General features: G+C 34.2%; 1 protein-coding gene across 4 annotated transcripts in view; it reads left to right on the top strand.

Annotated features, from left to right (window-relative positions):
- Positions 1–17388, top strand: part of LOC132756681 (dedicator of cytokinesis protein 7-like) — an 84620-nt gene that overhangs the window by 56817 nt on the left and 10415 nt on the right. For 2 of the 4 annotated variants that reach the window (XM_060747811.1, XM_060747819.1), the window contains 7 exons: positions 7238–7477; positions 12166–12313; positions 13060–13174; positions 14631–14730; positions 15288–15422; positions 16167–16319; positions 16712–16870. In XM_060747811.1, coding sequence (XP_060603794.1) covers positions 7238–7477; positions 12166–12313; positions 13060–13174; positions 14631–14730; positions 15288–15422; positions 16167–16319; positions 16712–16870 — 1050 coding nt within the window. The remainder of the gene's footprint in view (positions 1–7237; positions 7478–12165; positions 12314–13059; positions 13175–14630; positions 14731–15287; positions 15423–16166; positions 16320–16711; positions 16871–17388) is intronic. The other 2 variants (XM_060747826.1, XM_060747833.1) reach the window with 1 other exon arrangement.

Below are 17388 nucleotides of genomic sequence, written 5' to 3' on the forward strand. Positions count from 1 at the left end.
ATCTGATAGATATTACATTGAGTTTATGGACTTTGAACGGATTCAAGGGCTTGCTTTACATTCAACCTCGTTTTCTAACAATGTCAAGTATATATATATAAAACAACAACAAAAACAGACAACATTTTTTATGTGAACGCCTATATGACTTGTGGTAAGGTGTCCCTGACAAATTTCTAAACCATTTTAGGTTGTCTAAGATTTATATCAATTTGGAGGAAACAATATATAATATCCCGTTCTCATTTGTACATCTACCATGGACTTTAAAAGACCGTCAGAAGCTCAGTTTTTTTGTTATTTAATTTATATTTTAACGGAATTTCATAAACGAGTACACAGAGTGACACTGGTATAATATAATAATAATGCTGAAATGCTGATAATAATAATAATAATAAACTTCAAAAGTGAAACAATTAAATACCCCGCTAGCGGTCCGCAAATACGTTCCATTTCCCCCCACCGAGTGCCTCAAATTTTACCGAAAGTCACGTGACATGTGCGACCGATACAAGACAGACGGTAAATCACGTTAAGATTTGAAGAAATTTCTGTTATAAACTGATATTAATCAGCAACTTTTTAATTGGTCAGATGTCAATGGGTCATAAAATGTTGTTAGAGTATGTTACCGCAATTTGTGACCCTCTCTGGTGCGATATTTGTGTTTTATGCAATTATTAAGCGTGAAACGTAGGGGTCCGAGAGAGAACAGCTGATTTATGAAACTTCGTTTGATGCGGGTCGGACTAACTTTGAATCGGCATAACTTTTTTAATAATCAAGCAATTAACATGCGGTTTAAAGCACATGAAAGGGAATTCATTTACGGAGGGAACCATGTCAGGGATTTTTGTTTGCTCAATCAGCGTCTTAATTATTTTTAATTACGTAATATGTATGGTGAAAAAAGTCGCATAAAATGGTTGACGTTACGTAATATTTTTTTGAGAAAAGATAGAAAAAATTTGAGACACGGTTCCCCAGATATTATAAGTATGTTTATTTTCCAAAAGTTTGATGACAAAAAAATAAAAAATGACTTTGATATGACGATTTAAAATTTTAGGATTTTTATTAAAAATCAATCATTTACAAAGGCATTTTTTTCAAATATGTTATTTTTTATGATGATCAACAATATTTAATGCACAAAGATTAGATAAATAACAATTATCACTAAAATAAGTTGGTTTAAATGACATTTATGCGAGTACCACGGAAAGTGTCTGTTGTCACCTTAAGACAAATGTGAGTGAGTTACCAGAAGACAAAGGTCAATCAGTTACTCTAAGACAAGTGACAAGCAGTTATCATAAAAACAAGGGTCATTAAGGTAATACAAGGCAAGGGTCAATTGGTAAACTTACTACAAGAGTCAGTCAGTTACCATAAGACAATGGTCAATATGTTACCATAAAACAAGACCCAATCAGTTACAATGAGACAAGGGCTAATCAGTTACCATAAGATGAGGATCACTCAGTTATCATAAGACAACAATCAGTCAGTTATCATAAGGCAACAATCAGTCAGTTATCATAAGGCAAGGATCAGTTAGTTATCATAAGACAAGGGTCAGTCAGTTATCATAAGACAATGATCAGTCAGTTACCATAAGGCAAGGATCAGTCAGTTATCATAAGACAACAATCAGTCAGTTATCATAAGGCAACAATCAGTCAGTTATCATAAGACAAGGATCAGTTAGTTATCATAAGACAAGGGTCAGTCAGTTATCATAAGACAAGGATCAGTCAGTTACCATAAGGCAAGGATCAGTCAGTTATCATAAGACAAGGGTCAGTCAGTTATCATAAGACAAGGATCAGTCAGTTATCATAAGACAAGGGTCAGTCAGTTATCATAAGACAAGGGTCAGTCAGTTATCATAAGACAAGGATCAATCAGTTATCATAAGACAAGGGCAAGTCAGTTATCATAAGACAAGGGCCAGTCAGTTATCATAAGACAAGGGCCAGTCAGTTATCATAAGACAAGGATCAGTCAGTTACCATTAGACAAGGATCAGTGAGTTACCATAAGACAAGAATCAGTCAGTTATCATAAGACAAGAATCAGTCAGTTATCTTAAGACATGGATCAGTCAGTTACTATAAGATGAGGATCAGTCAATTATCATAAGACAAGAATCAGTCAGTTACCATAAGGCAAGGATCAGTCAGTTATCATAAGACAAGAATCAGTTAGTTATCATTAGACATGAATCATTATTTTAAGACAAGGGTCAGTCAGTTTCCATAAGACAAGGGTCAGTCAGTTATCATAAGACAAGGGTCAGTCAGTTATCATAAGAAAATAAGACAAGGTTCAATCAGCTATCATAAGACAAAGGTCAGTAAGTTACAATTAGTTAAACATAAATTCATTACCATAAGGCGCAGGTCAGTCTGAAACCATAAGGCAATAAGACAATGGTCAATCTGTAACTTAAGATGACCAGATGCTCATCAAGATTCCATATCATTCATGCTTAGTAGCGGCACAATTGATTAATCAGATAGACCTTTTTTATATCAGTCCGAAATCATGCTCTCTTATTTCAAGGGTTATATTATTCAGAAAGAAAATCCCTGTATACTGTAGAATCAAACTCCTATTCAAAGCCCTTTAGGTTAATATATATTGCCAATATTTTGTTGAAGTTTTGATATTTTGTAGATTGAATTAACATTGCTCCAGTTTATTAAAAAAAATAGCCACCAGTTACATGTACTTAAATTTCTTCATATTTGAAAGTTATCTTATCTAATAATTTACCTTTAAACTTATATATTTGAAATTCAAATACATTATACTGTTAATGGAGAAGCAGTTTTGGAGTTTTACATGTCTTTGCAAACAGTAATTGCAGATTCATGGTCATTGAGCCTCATGCTGTTCGCTCACCACTCTATTACAAGTAGAGAAACTGATAGCGAATAGCATGGATCATGATCAGACTGCGCGGATGCGCAGGCTGGTCTGGATCCATGCTGGTCCCATATGCACTATGTTGGTTTTGTCGTGACGCGGCTTATATAAAGAAGGAACTTTGAAATTCTCATTTTTGATTAAATTTGCTCTTCTGGTGTATTTTAAGGCTTAACTTAATGGCTACCAATGATTTTTTTTGCCTCAAAATGCTTTCATTAAAGTGAAATAACAATTTGGTTTTGTAGCTTGATATTAGATTTTGAATTTTAAAGTGAATTGGTTTGTTTATACTAATAATCTAATAGAATATCTTGATTGTTTTTTGGTTACATTTTTTATATATAATTTATTATGAAATTTCATCTCATATTCACAAGTATATATTTGACATAACACATACCACCTTTGACATTACACCATCATGTGAATTGCTTTGCATGTTTGACAAATTTCATAATTTGTATAGTTAAGTAATGATCAGTTAGCCATAACCTGTGAAATGTTACGATTGAATTTTACAGTTAAATTTGTACATTTGCTAAATAATAATTATACTCATATGTAGGGAATCATTGGTCCAGTAGTATAAAAAGTGTCTGCCGTTCAACCCAGAGGTAATAGGTTCAAGCTTGGTCACAGTCATGCTTCTTTATATGACACAAGTACTGGTTACGTACAGGAAAGAGACTAGAATCTAATAAATGAAATTTGCAAGGACTTGTTTTATAGTAAAGCTAAATTACCTATGTTTAAGCAAAACAGTTTTGTATCATAGATTTGCCCTGACATTTAATAATTTCCTATCTGTCTGTTGTTGTTTTAAAATTCTGAAAAAAAGTGTGATCCCTCGAAAAACCATTAATCACAATTTAAATAACAAGAAAATTGCAGACTCGGTTTGATTAACTCTTACTACACTTAATATCTTAAAATTAACAGCCAAGAGTTAGGTGTTCAGTATTGGGGGAAAAGAACAGGTTCAATATGGGGAGAAAATAACAGCCCAGAGTAAGGGGTTTAATATTGGGGAAAAAAAAGAACAGCCAAAAGCAAGGGGTTAATGTTGGAGGGTAGAACAGCCAAGTGTGTCCTGATTTGACTGCTGGCATTGTGTAAACTGGTCTTCACTATCCTTGTGATTTAGGCACAAGCATACATTTAAAGTTAATTTATACCCCCGCACAACAAAGTTGTAAGGGGGGTATACTGGAATCAGCTTGTCCGTCCGTCCGGCTGTCCGTCCGGCCGTCCGTCCGTCCGGCCGTCGGTTTTTTCTTGTCCGCCCAATAACTTAAGATTCCTTTGACCCTTAGTCTTCATATTTGGCATGGAGGTTAGTCATGATTAGTAGATGACCCCTATTGATTTTGAGGTCACTAGGTCAAAGGTCAAGGTCACAGGGGCCTTGACTTCAAAAAGCTTGTCCGCCCAATAACTTAAGATTCCTTTGACCCTTAGTCTTCATATTTGGCATGGAGGTTAGTCATGATTAGTAGATGACCCCTATTGATTTTGAGGTCACTAGGTCAAAGGTCAAGGTCACAGGGCCTTGACTTCAAAAAGCTTGTCCGCCCAATAACTTAAGATTCCTTTGACCCTTAGTCTTCATATTTGGCATGGAGGTTAGTCATGATTAGTAGATGACCCCTATTGATTTTGAGGTCACCAGGTCAAAGGTCAAGGTCACAGGGGCCTTGACTTCAAAAAGCTTGTCCGCCCAATAACTTAAGATTCCTTTGACCCTTAGTCTTCATATTTGGCATGGAGGTTAGTCATGATTAGTAGATGACCCCTATTGATTTTGAGGTCACCAGGTCAAAGGTCAAGGTCACAGGGGCCTTGACTTCAAAAAGCTTGTCCGCCCAATAACTTAAGATTCCTTTGACCTACAGTCGTCATATTTGGCATGGAGGTTAGTCATGATAAGTAGATGACCCCTATTGATTTTGAGGTCACCAGGTCAAAGGTCAAGGTCATAGGGACTTTGACTTCAAAAAGTTTGTCCACCCATTAACTTAAGATTCCTTTGACCCACAGTCTTCATATTTGGTATGGATGTTGATCATGACTATAAGGTGACCCCTATTGATTTTGAAGTCACTGGGTCAAAGGTCAAGGTCACAGGGACCTTGACAAAAAAAAGCTTTTCTTCTCAATTGCTAAAGAATGTCCTGTCCGCAATGTATTTATTTTGACATTTTCACATTTGAAGCATGTAGAATACATAACTTAGCAATGCACTGGCTTAGTAACCTCAGATTTGGCAGGGAGGTTGTCCTTGAGCTCTAAATGGCCACTGTTGATTCTGACAAAGTGGTATGCGGGGGTATTCACGCCATGATAGTGGCAGTTCTAGTTTTATTTACCTTCACCTTCCCTTAAAGCGAAAGTTCCTAGAAAACTGGACTAGCTTATATGAGGACTTAAAAGTTTATGGGCTATAAGTATTGATTAGAAAGTTTGAGTGACCTCAAGTTTTTTTTCCAAAATGTTTTAACATTTTAAGTAGACAACAGCTATGTCTTATATTAGTCCCAGTGCCAACATTTGACTTACTGTTTCTGAATTTGTATGAACTCCAGTCTTTTGCATACATGCCATATTTCCAGACACCCAGATAGGGAGATTTGGCTTTAAAAAGCAGGGGATTTGACCAAAAAATAGGGGGATTTTGGTTCAAGTGGGTGTACCGGGGTAAATCAATCATAGTCATAAATATGCACAAAACATTTTTATTTTCACACTTTATTTCATGATAAAAATTTGTAATTCTACAACAATCATTCAATATTTCTATACTCAAAAGCGTTGAGATGTCCTTGACATTGTTCTAGATAGTAATTTATTGTAACACAAAGCTGGCATGAGTGGCAACTGATCTTTAATTGAACACTATCACACTTGCGCATCACCGGTCATAACTTGTTATATAATATGGATGTCATAACATTGAATATTCTGATAAATGGCACATTGTTGGGTTGTACATGTACTATGATATTTCATTTTTTGGTGTAATTTGACCTTCTGTTATTTGACCTTGGTGTAATTTGACCTTGAGTTGATCTACAGTAATTCCTATGTCTTTAAACAAATTATGAGGCTTATCTGTTACAAATGGTTACCTATAATGGATATGATAATGTAATGGTATTTACACAATTTCCTTTGGACATCATGTGTAAGGGTATTTGTAAAAGGTCAAGGTCATTGAAATACAAAACAGCACAATGATAAATTTCAGTGTTTGTTGCAAGCATTATAAAGTTCTTATTGACTATGATGTTATTGTTATTAAAGAGATGAATTTAGAAGTTTAAATATTGAGATTTTGTATTAATAAATAGGTCAAAGTTCAAGGTCATGACATAATTTACCTATTGTAAAGGAGTGATCTGCATAGGAAGCATCACAAACAACTAAATTATATGAAAATTGCAGACTCCATTTGGTTGAGTCTCTTCATGAGAGATAATAAAAAAGTGCAACATTCTTCATACACCCCATGGCACCCATTTAAGCAGTATTCAGTCATCAAATTTAAGTGCCATCATACCATGTCGGTATGTGTAACTGCTTGATGGAAGATATATATATAGAAATAAAAGGAGTGTTACCACTTGTTAGATTTTCAGGTCAAAGGTCAAGCATGTGAATATTATTTTTGGTTTTACTAACGTTTTCATCAAGAAAATTCCACCAGTTGGACTTGTCACTGATTAAACACGCATGTTTTAAAAAATCACTTGTCTTGCAAAAATAAGCATGTCCAAGTAGATAAAAACACTAAATGTTGCCATGGAAACCATAAAAACAGGGCAATGATATGGAAGGTCAGTTTTTGTACAGTCATGCAACCAACACATAACCCCACCCACTGTACCTGACATTGCATGGGATGCATAAAAAAGTAGTTGAGAGTTTGTGATAAAAGTTTGGAGTTATAGAAGTGTGGTGTATAATGCATTTGATGAAGTACTAATAACTAAAATTTAACTCCAATTTTCCATGTAAATTTGCTCACGTAAAAAAAAAAAATCAGCCCAGGGATGATTGTGTACATAAGCAAAACTTCATATTACCTGAAAAATTAAAAAAAAATAAATAAATAAATTAGAAAAAAATAATAATTTAACAGAAAAATTGTTTTGAAAATTAATAGTTTAAAAAGAAATTTATAAGTGGAAAAGAAGAAAAATATTTTTTTAATATTTAAAAAAGATAATTCTCTGGAATAACAGATTTGATTTGCAGTTGGATAATTGTACATAGGCTGTCAAATGTGTATTATCTGCAGGCTAAATGGTCCAATATTAATATGACGATTATGCCCCCGCACCTAAGTGACTCGCAGGAGACCCTCGAGGATTGGAAAGAAAGCCCCACAAGTACATTGTCGCGCTTAAAAAGCGCCAGTTTGCCAAAATCTCTGTCCAAAAGTGACTTGTGGGAAGGAATTCAGCGGAAATCGCAAGATTTTCTCAAAGGAACGGGAATGCTCTATCGCAGCAACAGTAAAGATGATTCACCCAATCAGGTACTGCGCAGCATCTAGCATGCTTGCATTTGATTGGTTGATTTGAAATATTAATCAGCATTTTGTTATTTATTTGCATATGAAATTGTTTATTGGAACAGTTTTCTATAGAAAGTTATTTAGTTTGCATTTATTAATGCATATATGTTATGCATATTTTGTATATAGCTTTGCTTGGGTAGAATCTGAGTTTATGATTATAATATTATTATGTTTTTTGTGTAAAAAATTGAAAATTCTGAACAGTAACATGATGTTAGACAGATTCTAATGAGTGGGAGTCTGTATTATTTAATTTATAGGGGGGACTAGTGCTGAATAACAAAATTGAAATAAATTTGTTTATGATTAGAAACTTCTCCAGTCTACTAGTATTTGGGTCTTATAAGAAAATCTTATTAAACGATGGAAAAAAAAACAAGATTAAACTTTAATATTTTAAATATTTGAAACATCATAGAAAAATAAAATGAACTCGTATATAATTATGATTAATTAAATAATATAAAATTGAATCAGATGGAAATTGATTAATATTTCCATCCAAAACTTGATATTTTAAATACTTTTAGTTTTGAGGAATTTAATCAATTTCAGTTTGACCTTTAATTCTTGAGGTCATGCATGACATTTTTTAAATAAAGGTCATTATTCTAAATTGTCATGCTTGACCCATTTTTAATAATTTTCATTTTTACAAGTGTATCATGTAAGCATTTCATAATAATTTATGGAGGAAATAAGGGGATTCAAAATAAATATGCTTATAGCCTTTTCCTAGAAAGGCCATGATGAGTTTGACTATAGTCTAAAATTCACTACAAATGTAGTTGAAAAAAGGTTCAGCTTAAAATTTATATAATTATGTGTTTATAATTTGTAGTGAAAACCCATATCCCATATTATGTTATCAAAACTTAGTGTTGTATAATGCATCAGTCATTTGTGATCCAGATCCTGACCCTGCTCCTTCCACCCCCACCTCCTCCCCACTCCCACACAGGGCCCCTCGAGGCAGTGGAGAGGAATGCTGAACAAAATGAGCCAAGTGTTTATCTTCAGCATGTTCCAGCACAGCTGTATATGGGGGTTGTCAAGGGGACATTTCCATCTTAAAATGTAGGGGCATTTAAAGCTAAGATTGCACCATGTTTTTGCTCCTGTAGGGTGTGGAACCATTATTGGGATTTTTTTTATCCATAATTCAAAGTCCCTGTTATATTTTTGGGGGTGGGGGATAGGCCTGGACTGCAACTGACTGGTACATAATGATAGTTAATGTCCAATAATGCTTTATACATATGTATATTTATATGTTTTAGTTTATTTGAATGTACCTGTTTCATTGCCCATCGTTGATATTATATTATCATTAGCATTTTCTGAAAGATTTATATTTAAAAAGTATAGTGAATTACAGTAAACAACATTCAGTGGTATTGAAAGAGGTATATTCAAATTCATTGCTTTTATATATCCACAATATATTATTATTTGCTGAAACTGTGTGTTATTTTTTGTCATAAATTTGGATGAGAATTCAATTTAAGTCCATCATGGAAGTTTTTGTTCAAAGTTGCCAATCTGTTATTTAGTTTATACAGAATTTGTTTTAGTTTGATTGTGTAGGACGCTTAAAGCTTATTGACCCACTATGGACCCAACCAGTTCTGAGCAATGGGTGTAAAGTTTCTTGTTCAGGGAGACAAACAGCTCGCCCCTGATGGGGTTTAAAGTCATGCAGATATCTATGATCCTTAGTAGTCGGCCATACCAGCAGTGTAATATTATCTTGGCGATGTCGGGGACAGCAAGGAAAAACAATTAGAGATTTTTGTGCCTAATCCATTTGTCTTTGTATTGGCTATGTCAATACCATGGTTTTGTTTGGACAAGTGGTGGAATGGCTGGGGTAATGATTGAGTGATGCAGTAGGCTTGTCCAAAATATTTAAATGACAAAGCCATTAGATTTTAAAAGAGATGGTCAACTTCAGAATTCTGCATACCAAATATTTGACTTTATAAGAAAAAAAACATTTTTAGCTCGACTTTTCTATGAAAAGGGGAGCTATCCTACTCGCCCCGGCGTCGGCGTCGGCGTTGGCGTCACACCTTGGTTAAGTTTTTCGTACCACCCCACTTTATTTCAGAAGTATTACAAGTATGGCTTTGAAACTTACCATACTTGTTCACCATCATAACCTCCATCTACAGACAAGAGTACATAACTCTGTCAAGGTTTTTGACAGAATTATGGCCCTTTTTAGCTCGACTTTTCTATGAAAAGGGGAGCTATCCTACTCGCCCCGGCGTCGGCGTCGGCGTTAGCGTCGGCGTTAGCGTCGGCGTTGGCGTCACACCTTGGTTAAGTTTTTCGTACCACCCCACTTTATTTCAGAAGTATTACAAGTATGGCTTTGAAACTTACCATACTTGTTCACCATCATAACCTCCATCTACAGACAAGAGTACATAACTCTGTCAAGGTTTTTGACAGAATTATGGCCCTTTTTTGACTTAGAAAGTGTATTGAGCTTGGTTAAGTTTTTTTGTACCACCTCACTTTATTTCAAAACCATTGGAGGTATTGCTTTGAAACTGACCATACTTGTTTACCATCACGACCTTCATCAACAGACAAGAGGACATAACTCTGTCAAGGTTTTTGACAGAATTATGCCCCTTTTTGACTTAGAAAATACATTGAATATGGGTAAAATCCACTTATTGCCTTAACCCTTTGAGATATTGCTTTGAAACTTTTAATGCTATTTCACATCATTACCCCCATCTGTACGCAAGAGAAGGTAACTCTGTCAAGGATTTGTTTTAAAAATTAAGGCCTTTTATCGACTTAGAATCTTGGTTAAGTTTTTAGTACTAGTCCACTTTTTGACTGAACTGTTTGAGATATTAATTTGAAAGTTGGAATACTTGTTTACAATCATGATTCCCAAACATGTCCAGGAGAAGGTAATTCTGTCAAAGATTTTATTTGAATTATGGCCCTTAACTGTCAATGTTTTGTATTATAGGCAAGCACTAAAAAACTTAAAAAATCTAAAAAAATTCATTCCTATCCACTTGTTCACTTTACCATAAATTATGTCATATAAACATTGCTGTAATATTCAATTCAGTAAAATAATTCTTCACTAAATATCTTAATGCTCATGGCCATTGTTCACTTTAAAAATACAGAGATTCTTGTATTGCCTTTTACTGCAAAAACTTTTTTTATTGGCAAGCAATAAAAAAGTCGAGCGCGCTGTCTTACGGACAGCTCTTGTTTGACTTAGAAAGTGTATTGAGCTTGGTTAAGTTTTTTGTACCACCTCACTTTATTTCAAAACCATTGGAGGTATTGCTTTGAAACTGACCATACTTGTTTACCATCACGACCTTCATCAACAGACAAGAGGACATAACTCTGTCAAGGTTTTTGACAGAATTATGCCCCTTTTTGACTTAGAAAATACATTGAATATGGGTAAAATCCACTTATTGCCTTAACCCTTTGAGATATTGCTTTGAAACTTTTAATGCTATTTCACATCATTTCCCCCATCTGTACGCAAGAGAAGGTAACTCTGTCAAGGATTTGTTTTAAAAATTAAGGCCTTTTATCGACTTAGAATCTTGGTTAAGTTTTTAGTACCAGTCCACTTTTTGACTGAACTGTTTGAGATATTAATTTGAAAGTTGGAATACTTGTTTACAATCATGATTCCCAAACATGTCCAGGAGAAGGTAATTCTGTCAAAGATTTTATTTGAATTATGGCCCTTAACTGTCAATGTTTTGTATTATAGGCAAGCACTAAAAAACTTAAAAAATCTAAAAAAATTCATTCCTATCCACTTGTTCACTTTACCATAAATTATGTCATATAAACATTGCTGTAATATTCAAGGGTATCAAACAACTAGTTCACTTTAAAAATACAGAGATTCTTGTATTGCCTTTTACTGCAAAAACTTTTTTTATTGGCAAGCAATAAAAAAGTCGAGCGCGCTGTCTTACGGACAGCTCTTGTTAAGGACTGCATTATCCTGTTGGCACTGATAGTTTTCGAATTAAACTTTTATAGACAAGGAAAAGATTATCACTTTTAGGAAACGTTTGAAAATAGTTGTGTTATTGTATAGATGTGCTGATTATTTATTTTAGGTACAATTATCAGCCGTGTTGTTTTATTCAATATAATCATAATGCTTTGTTGCTAGTACAACTTCCTACGTACAGTCAAACTTGTGTGATGTAAACACTGAAAGCTAGTTACATGTAACTTTTCTCAGATAAAAATGAAAATAAATTCTTTGCAGTTATTTTCCAAAGAAAATGATTATGATGTGACCAAAACCATAAACAGCATACATTAATAAAACTTTGATCTTGATGCCATAGGTACAAGTTACATCATAATTTATGAAGCTGGAGAAGTGTTCACAAGTTTGCCTGTACCTTTAATGTATAGTTATTTACTTGACATTGTTATATATGGTATGAATTCCCATGTATATGTGATTTTAAAGTTACATGGGTTGTTAAAATTAAACGTGTTTACTTTTCTAATTTAGCACTGAACATGTGTAGTGAATAGTTACATTATATTTGTATTGTAAAATATACAATGTATATGTAAATATTCACTTAAATAATAATTTTACACCCATTGAATACCAGGGTAAAAAAAGCATGGCCCAGTTTTCCCAGCAAACCATGAAGAAAAGTGTTGATATGAAGTCCCGCCTTGAAGAGGCTATTCTAGGCGGAGCTAATGCAAGGGCGGAGATGATGAGGCGGAGACAAAGTGCCAACATGAGCTTATCAGGTAAGACATAGGTGCTAATTATATTAATTATTAATAAAGATTGAATGGTCAGTTATAATGTATTTGTATGTATATATTGTTTATTCATAGTCTCCAGCAGTATGTTTATTGCTGACTGAATCACCTACAGTCATACTTCAGCGGTATTTAATATCTTACTGGATAACTATCTTGCCAAAGTATTGTCCAGTTAGCTCAATAGGTAAAGTGTTGGACTGTCCATCGGGTGACCTGGACTGTGTAGGTCTCTTTCATTTGTCATTGATCACGAAATCTTCTCTAAGGTCATTCACACTGTATTTCTGCTCTGGCATGTGCAGAAATCACCAGTTTTTTGCAAAAGTGAAGGCAATTATTTCTGGTAAACTGCTTGACAGCCTGCCCAGGAACAATGCCGTAGCTGAACTGTGCTCTGATGAATTTAGTGTGGCTTATTGTTGTGTACCGAAGGTTAAATAACTAACACTACCACCACCTTTGCTTTTCAACGTCAGATTCTTCATTCTTTAAGTATCTGCTGTTCTGAAATATAATATATAAGACCTTGTTTTGAAGTCTCATCAAGTCTCGCAACACAGGTCCCCTTACTCTGTCCATCTTCCCTCAACCTTGAAAAAATAAGAATCAAATATGTCAAGTTAGAGTAACTGTGTAAATAGAACACCAGTCAGCAGTTTTCATTATATGGATAGTCACTTATTTTGTGATATTTGTAATTTCTGTGAATTGTGATAATTGGTTTATAGGTGACAGGACACCACCAGCAGTAGGTCAGAGTCCTCTAGCTGCAATGGAAGGAGGGAAACTAAGATGGAGGAAAGAACAGGTTCAATGGAGGCATTCTCATGAACCTTTTGATAGGTAAAAAAATTATCATTTCTTCTCTTTATACTCTTGTGTGTTTATAAAATGTTCTCATCTTTGGTATTCTATGATGACAGTTGGTATGTAATAATCTCCCTTAGTTATTGATTTACTGTCTACTGATTTTAGTTTCAAAAGTTATTTAGCCTGAATTTCAAGATTTCTGATTTGAATTTTTCAGCTTTTTCACTATAAGTTCTTTATTTCTTAAGGTGTTTACTTCAAACTTTAAATATAAGTTTCTGGTCATCAACCACATCATATGTGACAAGGTTTACAACTCTAGCACAAAAATTATCAGTATTACCTCCCTTGAACTTAGAATTTTTATGGAAAAAAACGTTTTTTTTAAATAACTTCTTTATTTCCTAATGTATCTACTTCAAACTTCATATATATGTTTCTTATTATCACTCAACATTTTTGAGAAGGTTAAATACTCTAGCAAGACTATTTCCAGAATTATGTCCCCCTTGAACTTAGATTTTTTTCGAGAAATTGGTATTTTTTACTCCAACTTCTTCATTCCTTATAGGATTTACTTTAAAATCCCACATCGTAATAATATGACAAGGTTGTATAAACATAATTTCCTTACTAGGCAGGGAAACTTAACACATTACTGTGAAATAGACAAACTTAGAACTCAAAAGATTTAAGTTCATTCGTGTCATTTATTCACTGGTAAAATTGAAATCAGAATGTTGCTGGGGTTCTAACCGGTAGGGGACTTATGGATTGCTTGCAATACTATGATAATTGCTTGTTGTTTATTGGTTCCTTGATTGTGACATGTTTTGATGTACTTGATTATTGTTAGTCCAAATATTTCACTGCAGATCAATCCTAGATATGAAAAATGATTAACTCAACTGAAGACTTGGCATTTTCTCTCTCTTGAAAGGTCAAGGTCTGCTGAAATTCCCAAAAACCGACCCAGAAAGCTTTGGACTTTAAGTCATTTTATTATTGTCAAAGGTACTAGGATGGCTTCACAGCTTTACTAGTGTAGGGTTCATGGCTGATTGGTTAAGGTTGTTGACTTCAAACCACTTGCCTCTCACCACTGTAAGTTTGAGCCACGCTAGCGGCTTCAGACTCTTCTTGTGAGAAAGCTATCCAGAGAAAGCTACAGAACATCGGTGGCTCGTCTCAGGCGCCCATTTGTGCCAGAAATAATGTACAGAGGGGCACCTGACGTCTTCCTCCACCAGGAAAGCTGGAAAGTAGCCATATGACCTATACTGTGTTGGTGCGATGTTAAACCAATAATAATAATAAAAAAAGCTCTGCAAAAAATACACTTTGTTTATTATTACAGGGACCATTATTGCTGCCTAAAGAATTGAGCCTGAAGAAAAAGTGAATATAAAGACTAAATAAATTGGTCTCATTTTATTGCCACCTCTTTTTAAAGATAAATTTTAACTATGCATCTGATAAAATATTACAGCCCCAAACCTAGAGATGTTGAAGCAGACGCACATATAGAAGGTAACCTTGCAGCAGAAGTCAGCATGGTTGCCTTGGATACATTAGAACTCATCATACAGGTTGGTTGGTTTTTGTAATAACTGAATCAGTTTATCAAATAGTGGAAGGTTGTGAGGAACATGGTTTTTCTTACCTGATTGATGCTGAACCTGCTGAATTTATGTAATGGATTTACCCAACTTGGAATCTGGAATAGTCAATTTGAAGTTGAAGTAGCATGCCTCCAGATTAATGCTAATTTTCATGAAAATTATCAATGGCACTTAAAATTCACACAAATTACCAAAAGGATGTCAATTTATGCAAAATTGACGCGCCTATAGTATTACGCTACCATTAAGCAAGTCTTTACACTACATTTGTAAAACACAAATGACGTCACATCAATATATGCACGACTGTGCAATACCATTTTTAAGGAGTCACAAAAGTTACACGGGTATGTGATAAATCTTTAAATTGCAGGTAAACTAACCTTGTCTTTTAACTATCGCCCCACAGATGTGCAGACTTTCCTAGCTCTATACTGATGGAAGAGGTTTAACCACTTCATAAAAGTTCAACAGCTTTTTAAACTGAATATAAAATACAATAATGATTTCTATAACTTTTCCAGATTGCCCAAGCTTCAGAGATGATGCAACCATTACTGAGCAGTGCATTGAGGGTACTTCTACATGGTCTAGGACTTAACCAGAGTACATTTGTTCTACAACACATGTTTAGTTCACAAAGGTCACTTGTTACAAAGGTAAATAGCTGTCAGTTATAGTACTATTTTCTGTTGACTTGCTTAAGTAATTTCTGGCTTGCTCATGTCTTGTTTTGAGTTTTGGAACAGTTCATCATCAACATCAAAGGATAAGTGTATCAACTTCAATGAGTAAGACAGCAGTATATGTTTACTATGGCTAATAAGTGTCAACACAAAATAGTGCTTATTTTAATGATAAAATTAATGCTCTGCCTTTTCATAACTTAATTAACATTTGAATGCAAACATAAGTGTGAACAAAATACAGGTAAGATATAGTATAATGATAATAATTATACACAAGTTGATTGAGGGAATTACATTTGTTTTAACATTTTCTGACAGTTTTCTTTGAATTTGATGACAAAAATTTATTTATACAAGTTGAGATTTGTTCGCTTTATACATTTTTTACATTTCACCCTTTTAATGCAAGGAAGTTTCTTTTTTGCTTCAGACTGATGTTTTTCACTTTACAAGTTAAATGATTTTATTTTGTTTTTGAGATGGATTTACATGAGTTAAGATTCTTTTATTTTATATATCTTCTAAATCTATAATACTATATATAGAATCGAAACTGATAGATCTAATAATACATCTTGTTGTTGGTATTGACATGTTGTTCCTTCTCTTATTCATTTATTTCTTTTTTAGTTACTAAACATACTTGATATTAGTTTTGATGAGTAAAAATTTTTTCGCTCTAATGATATTAAAATTTCTTTTTTTTTTTTACAGTTTTTGGACCTCCTGTTTGAAGAGGAAACAGAACAGTGTGCAGATCTGTGCCTGCGTCTGCTGCGACATTGTAGCTCATGTATAGGTAACACGCGTGCCCAGGCCAGCGCTTCTCTATATATGCTGATGAGACAAAACTTTGAACTAGGAAATGTAAGATATTTCATGTTGGTTTTAAATGGTTATTTTTTTCCTAAGACACATAGTCATGTTCCTTTAATAAATTTTGAAAGCTTTATTGGATGAGTTCAATAAAGTTAATTTCAACAGATACAGTATTCTTTTTTGTCATAACTTTGGAAATTAACAAAACAGTCATTTAAACAGTCAGGTTTGATGTTACATGTGTATCATAAGCTTAATTACACAAAAAAATAGGGACAGCTATTGTACTCACTCAGGTGTCGATGTCACACTGCTTTAGTTTTTGCGTGCAAGTTGGTATCAAAAAAACTACTAAAGGAATGGGTTGAAACTTCATCTGCTTGTTGTCTTATTTAAATCATTTGAATTAATTGTCATCAAAGTATTTTTGTTCATTGTAGAACTTTTCCCGAGTAAAGATGCAAGTTACTATGTCACTGAGTTCACTGGTTGGTCAAAATCAGGATTTTAATGAAGAATACCTACGTAAGTCGTTGAAAACTATACTGACATACGCTGAAGCTGACACAGAACTACAGGAGACTACGTTTCCAGATCAGGTAATTCTACTTTTCTATTTTTATTAGCTCACCTGTCACAAAGTGACAGGGTGAGCTTTTGTGATCGCTTTTTGCCCGGCGTCCGTCCATCGTCCGTCCATCCGTCGTCCGTCCGTAAACTTTTGCTTTAAATGACATCTCCTCATAAACCACTGAGCCAATTTCATCCAAACTTCACAGGAATGTTCCTTTGGTGGTCACCTTTAAAAATTGTTCAAAGAATTTAATTCCATGCAGAACTCTGGTTGCCATGGCAACCGAAAGAAAAATCTTTAAATATCTTCTTTTAAACAACCCTAAAAGCTAGAGCTTAGATATTTGGCATGAAACATCTTCTAATGAGTGTCTACCAAGTTTGTTCAAATAAAAGCCCTGGGGTCAAAATTGGCCCCGCCCCAGGGGGTCATTGATTTTCCCTATATGCATATAGTAAAAACTTAAAAAATCTTCTTTTAAAGAACCGTAAGAGCTAGAGCTTAGATATTTGGCATGAAACATCTTCTAGTGAGTGTCTACCA

The sequence above is a fragment of the Ruditapes philippinarum genome, unplaced genomic scaffold (genome assembly GCF_026571515.1).
Source record: "Ruditapes philippinarum isolate M1 unplaced genomic scaffold, ASM2657151v2 ctg3465_1_1_1_1, whole genome shotgun sequence".
In the NCBI taxonomy this organism is placed as follows: domain Eukaryota; kingdom Metazoa; phylum Mollusca; class Bivalvia; order Venerida; family Veneridae; genus Ruditapes; species Ruditapes philippinarum.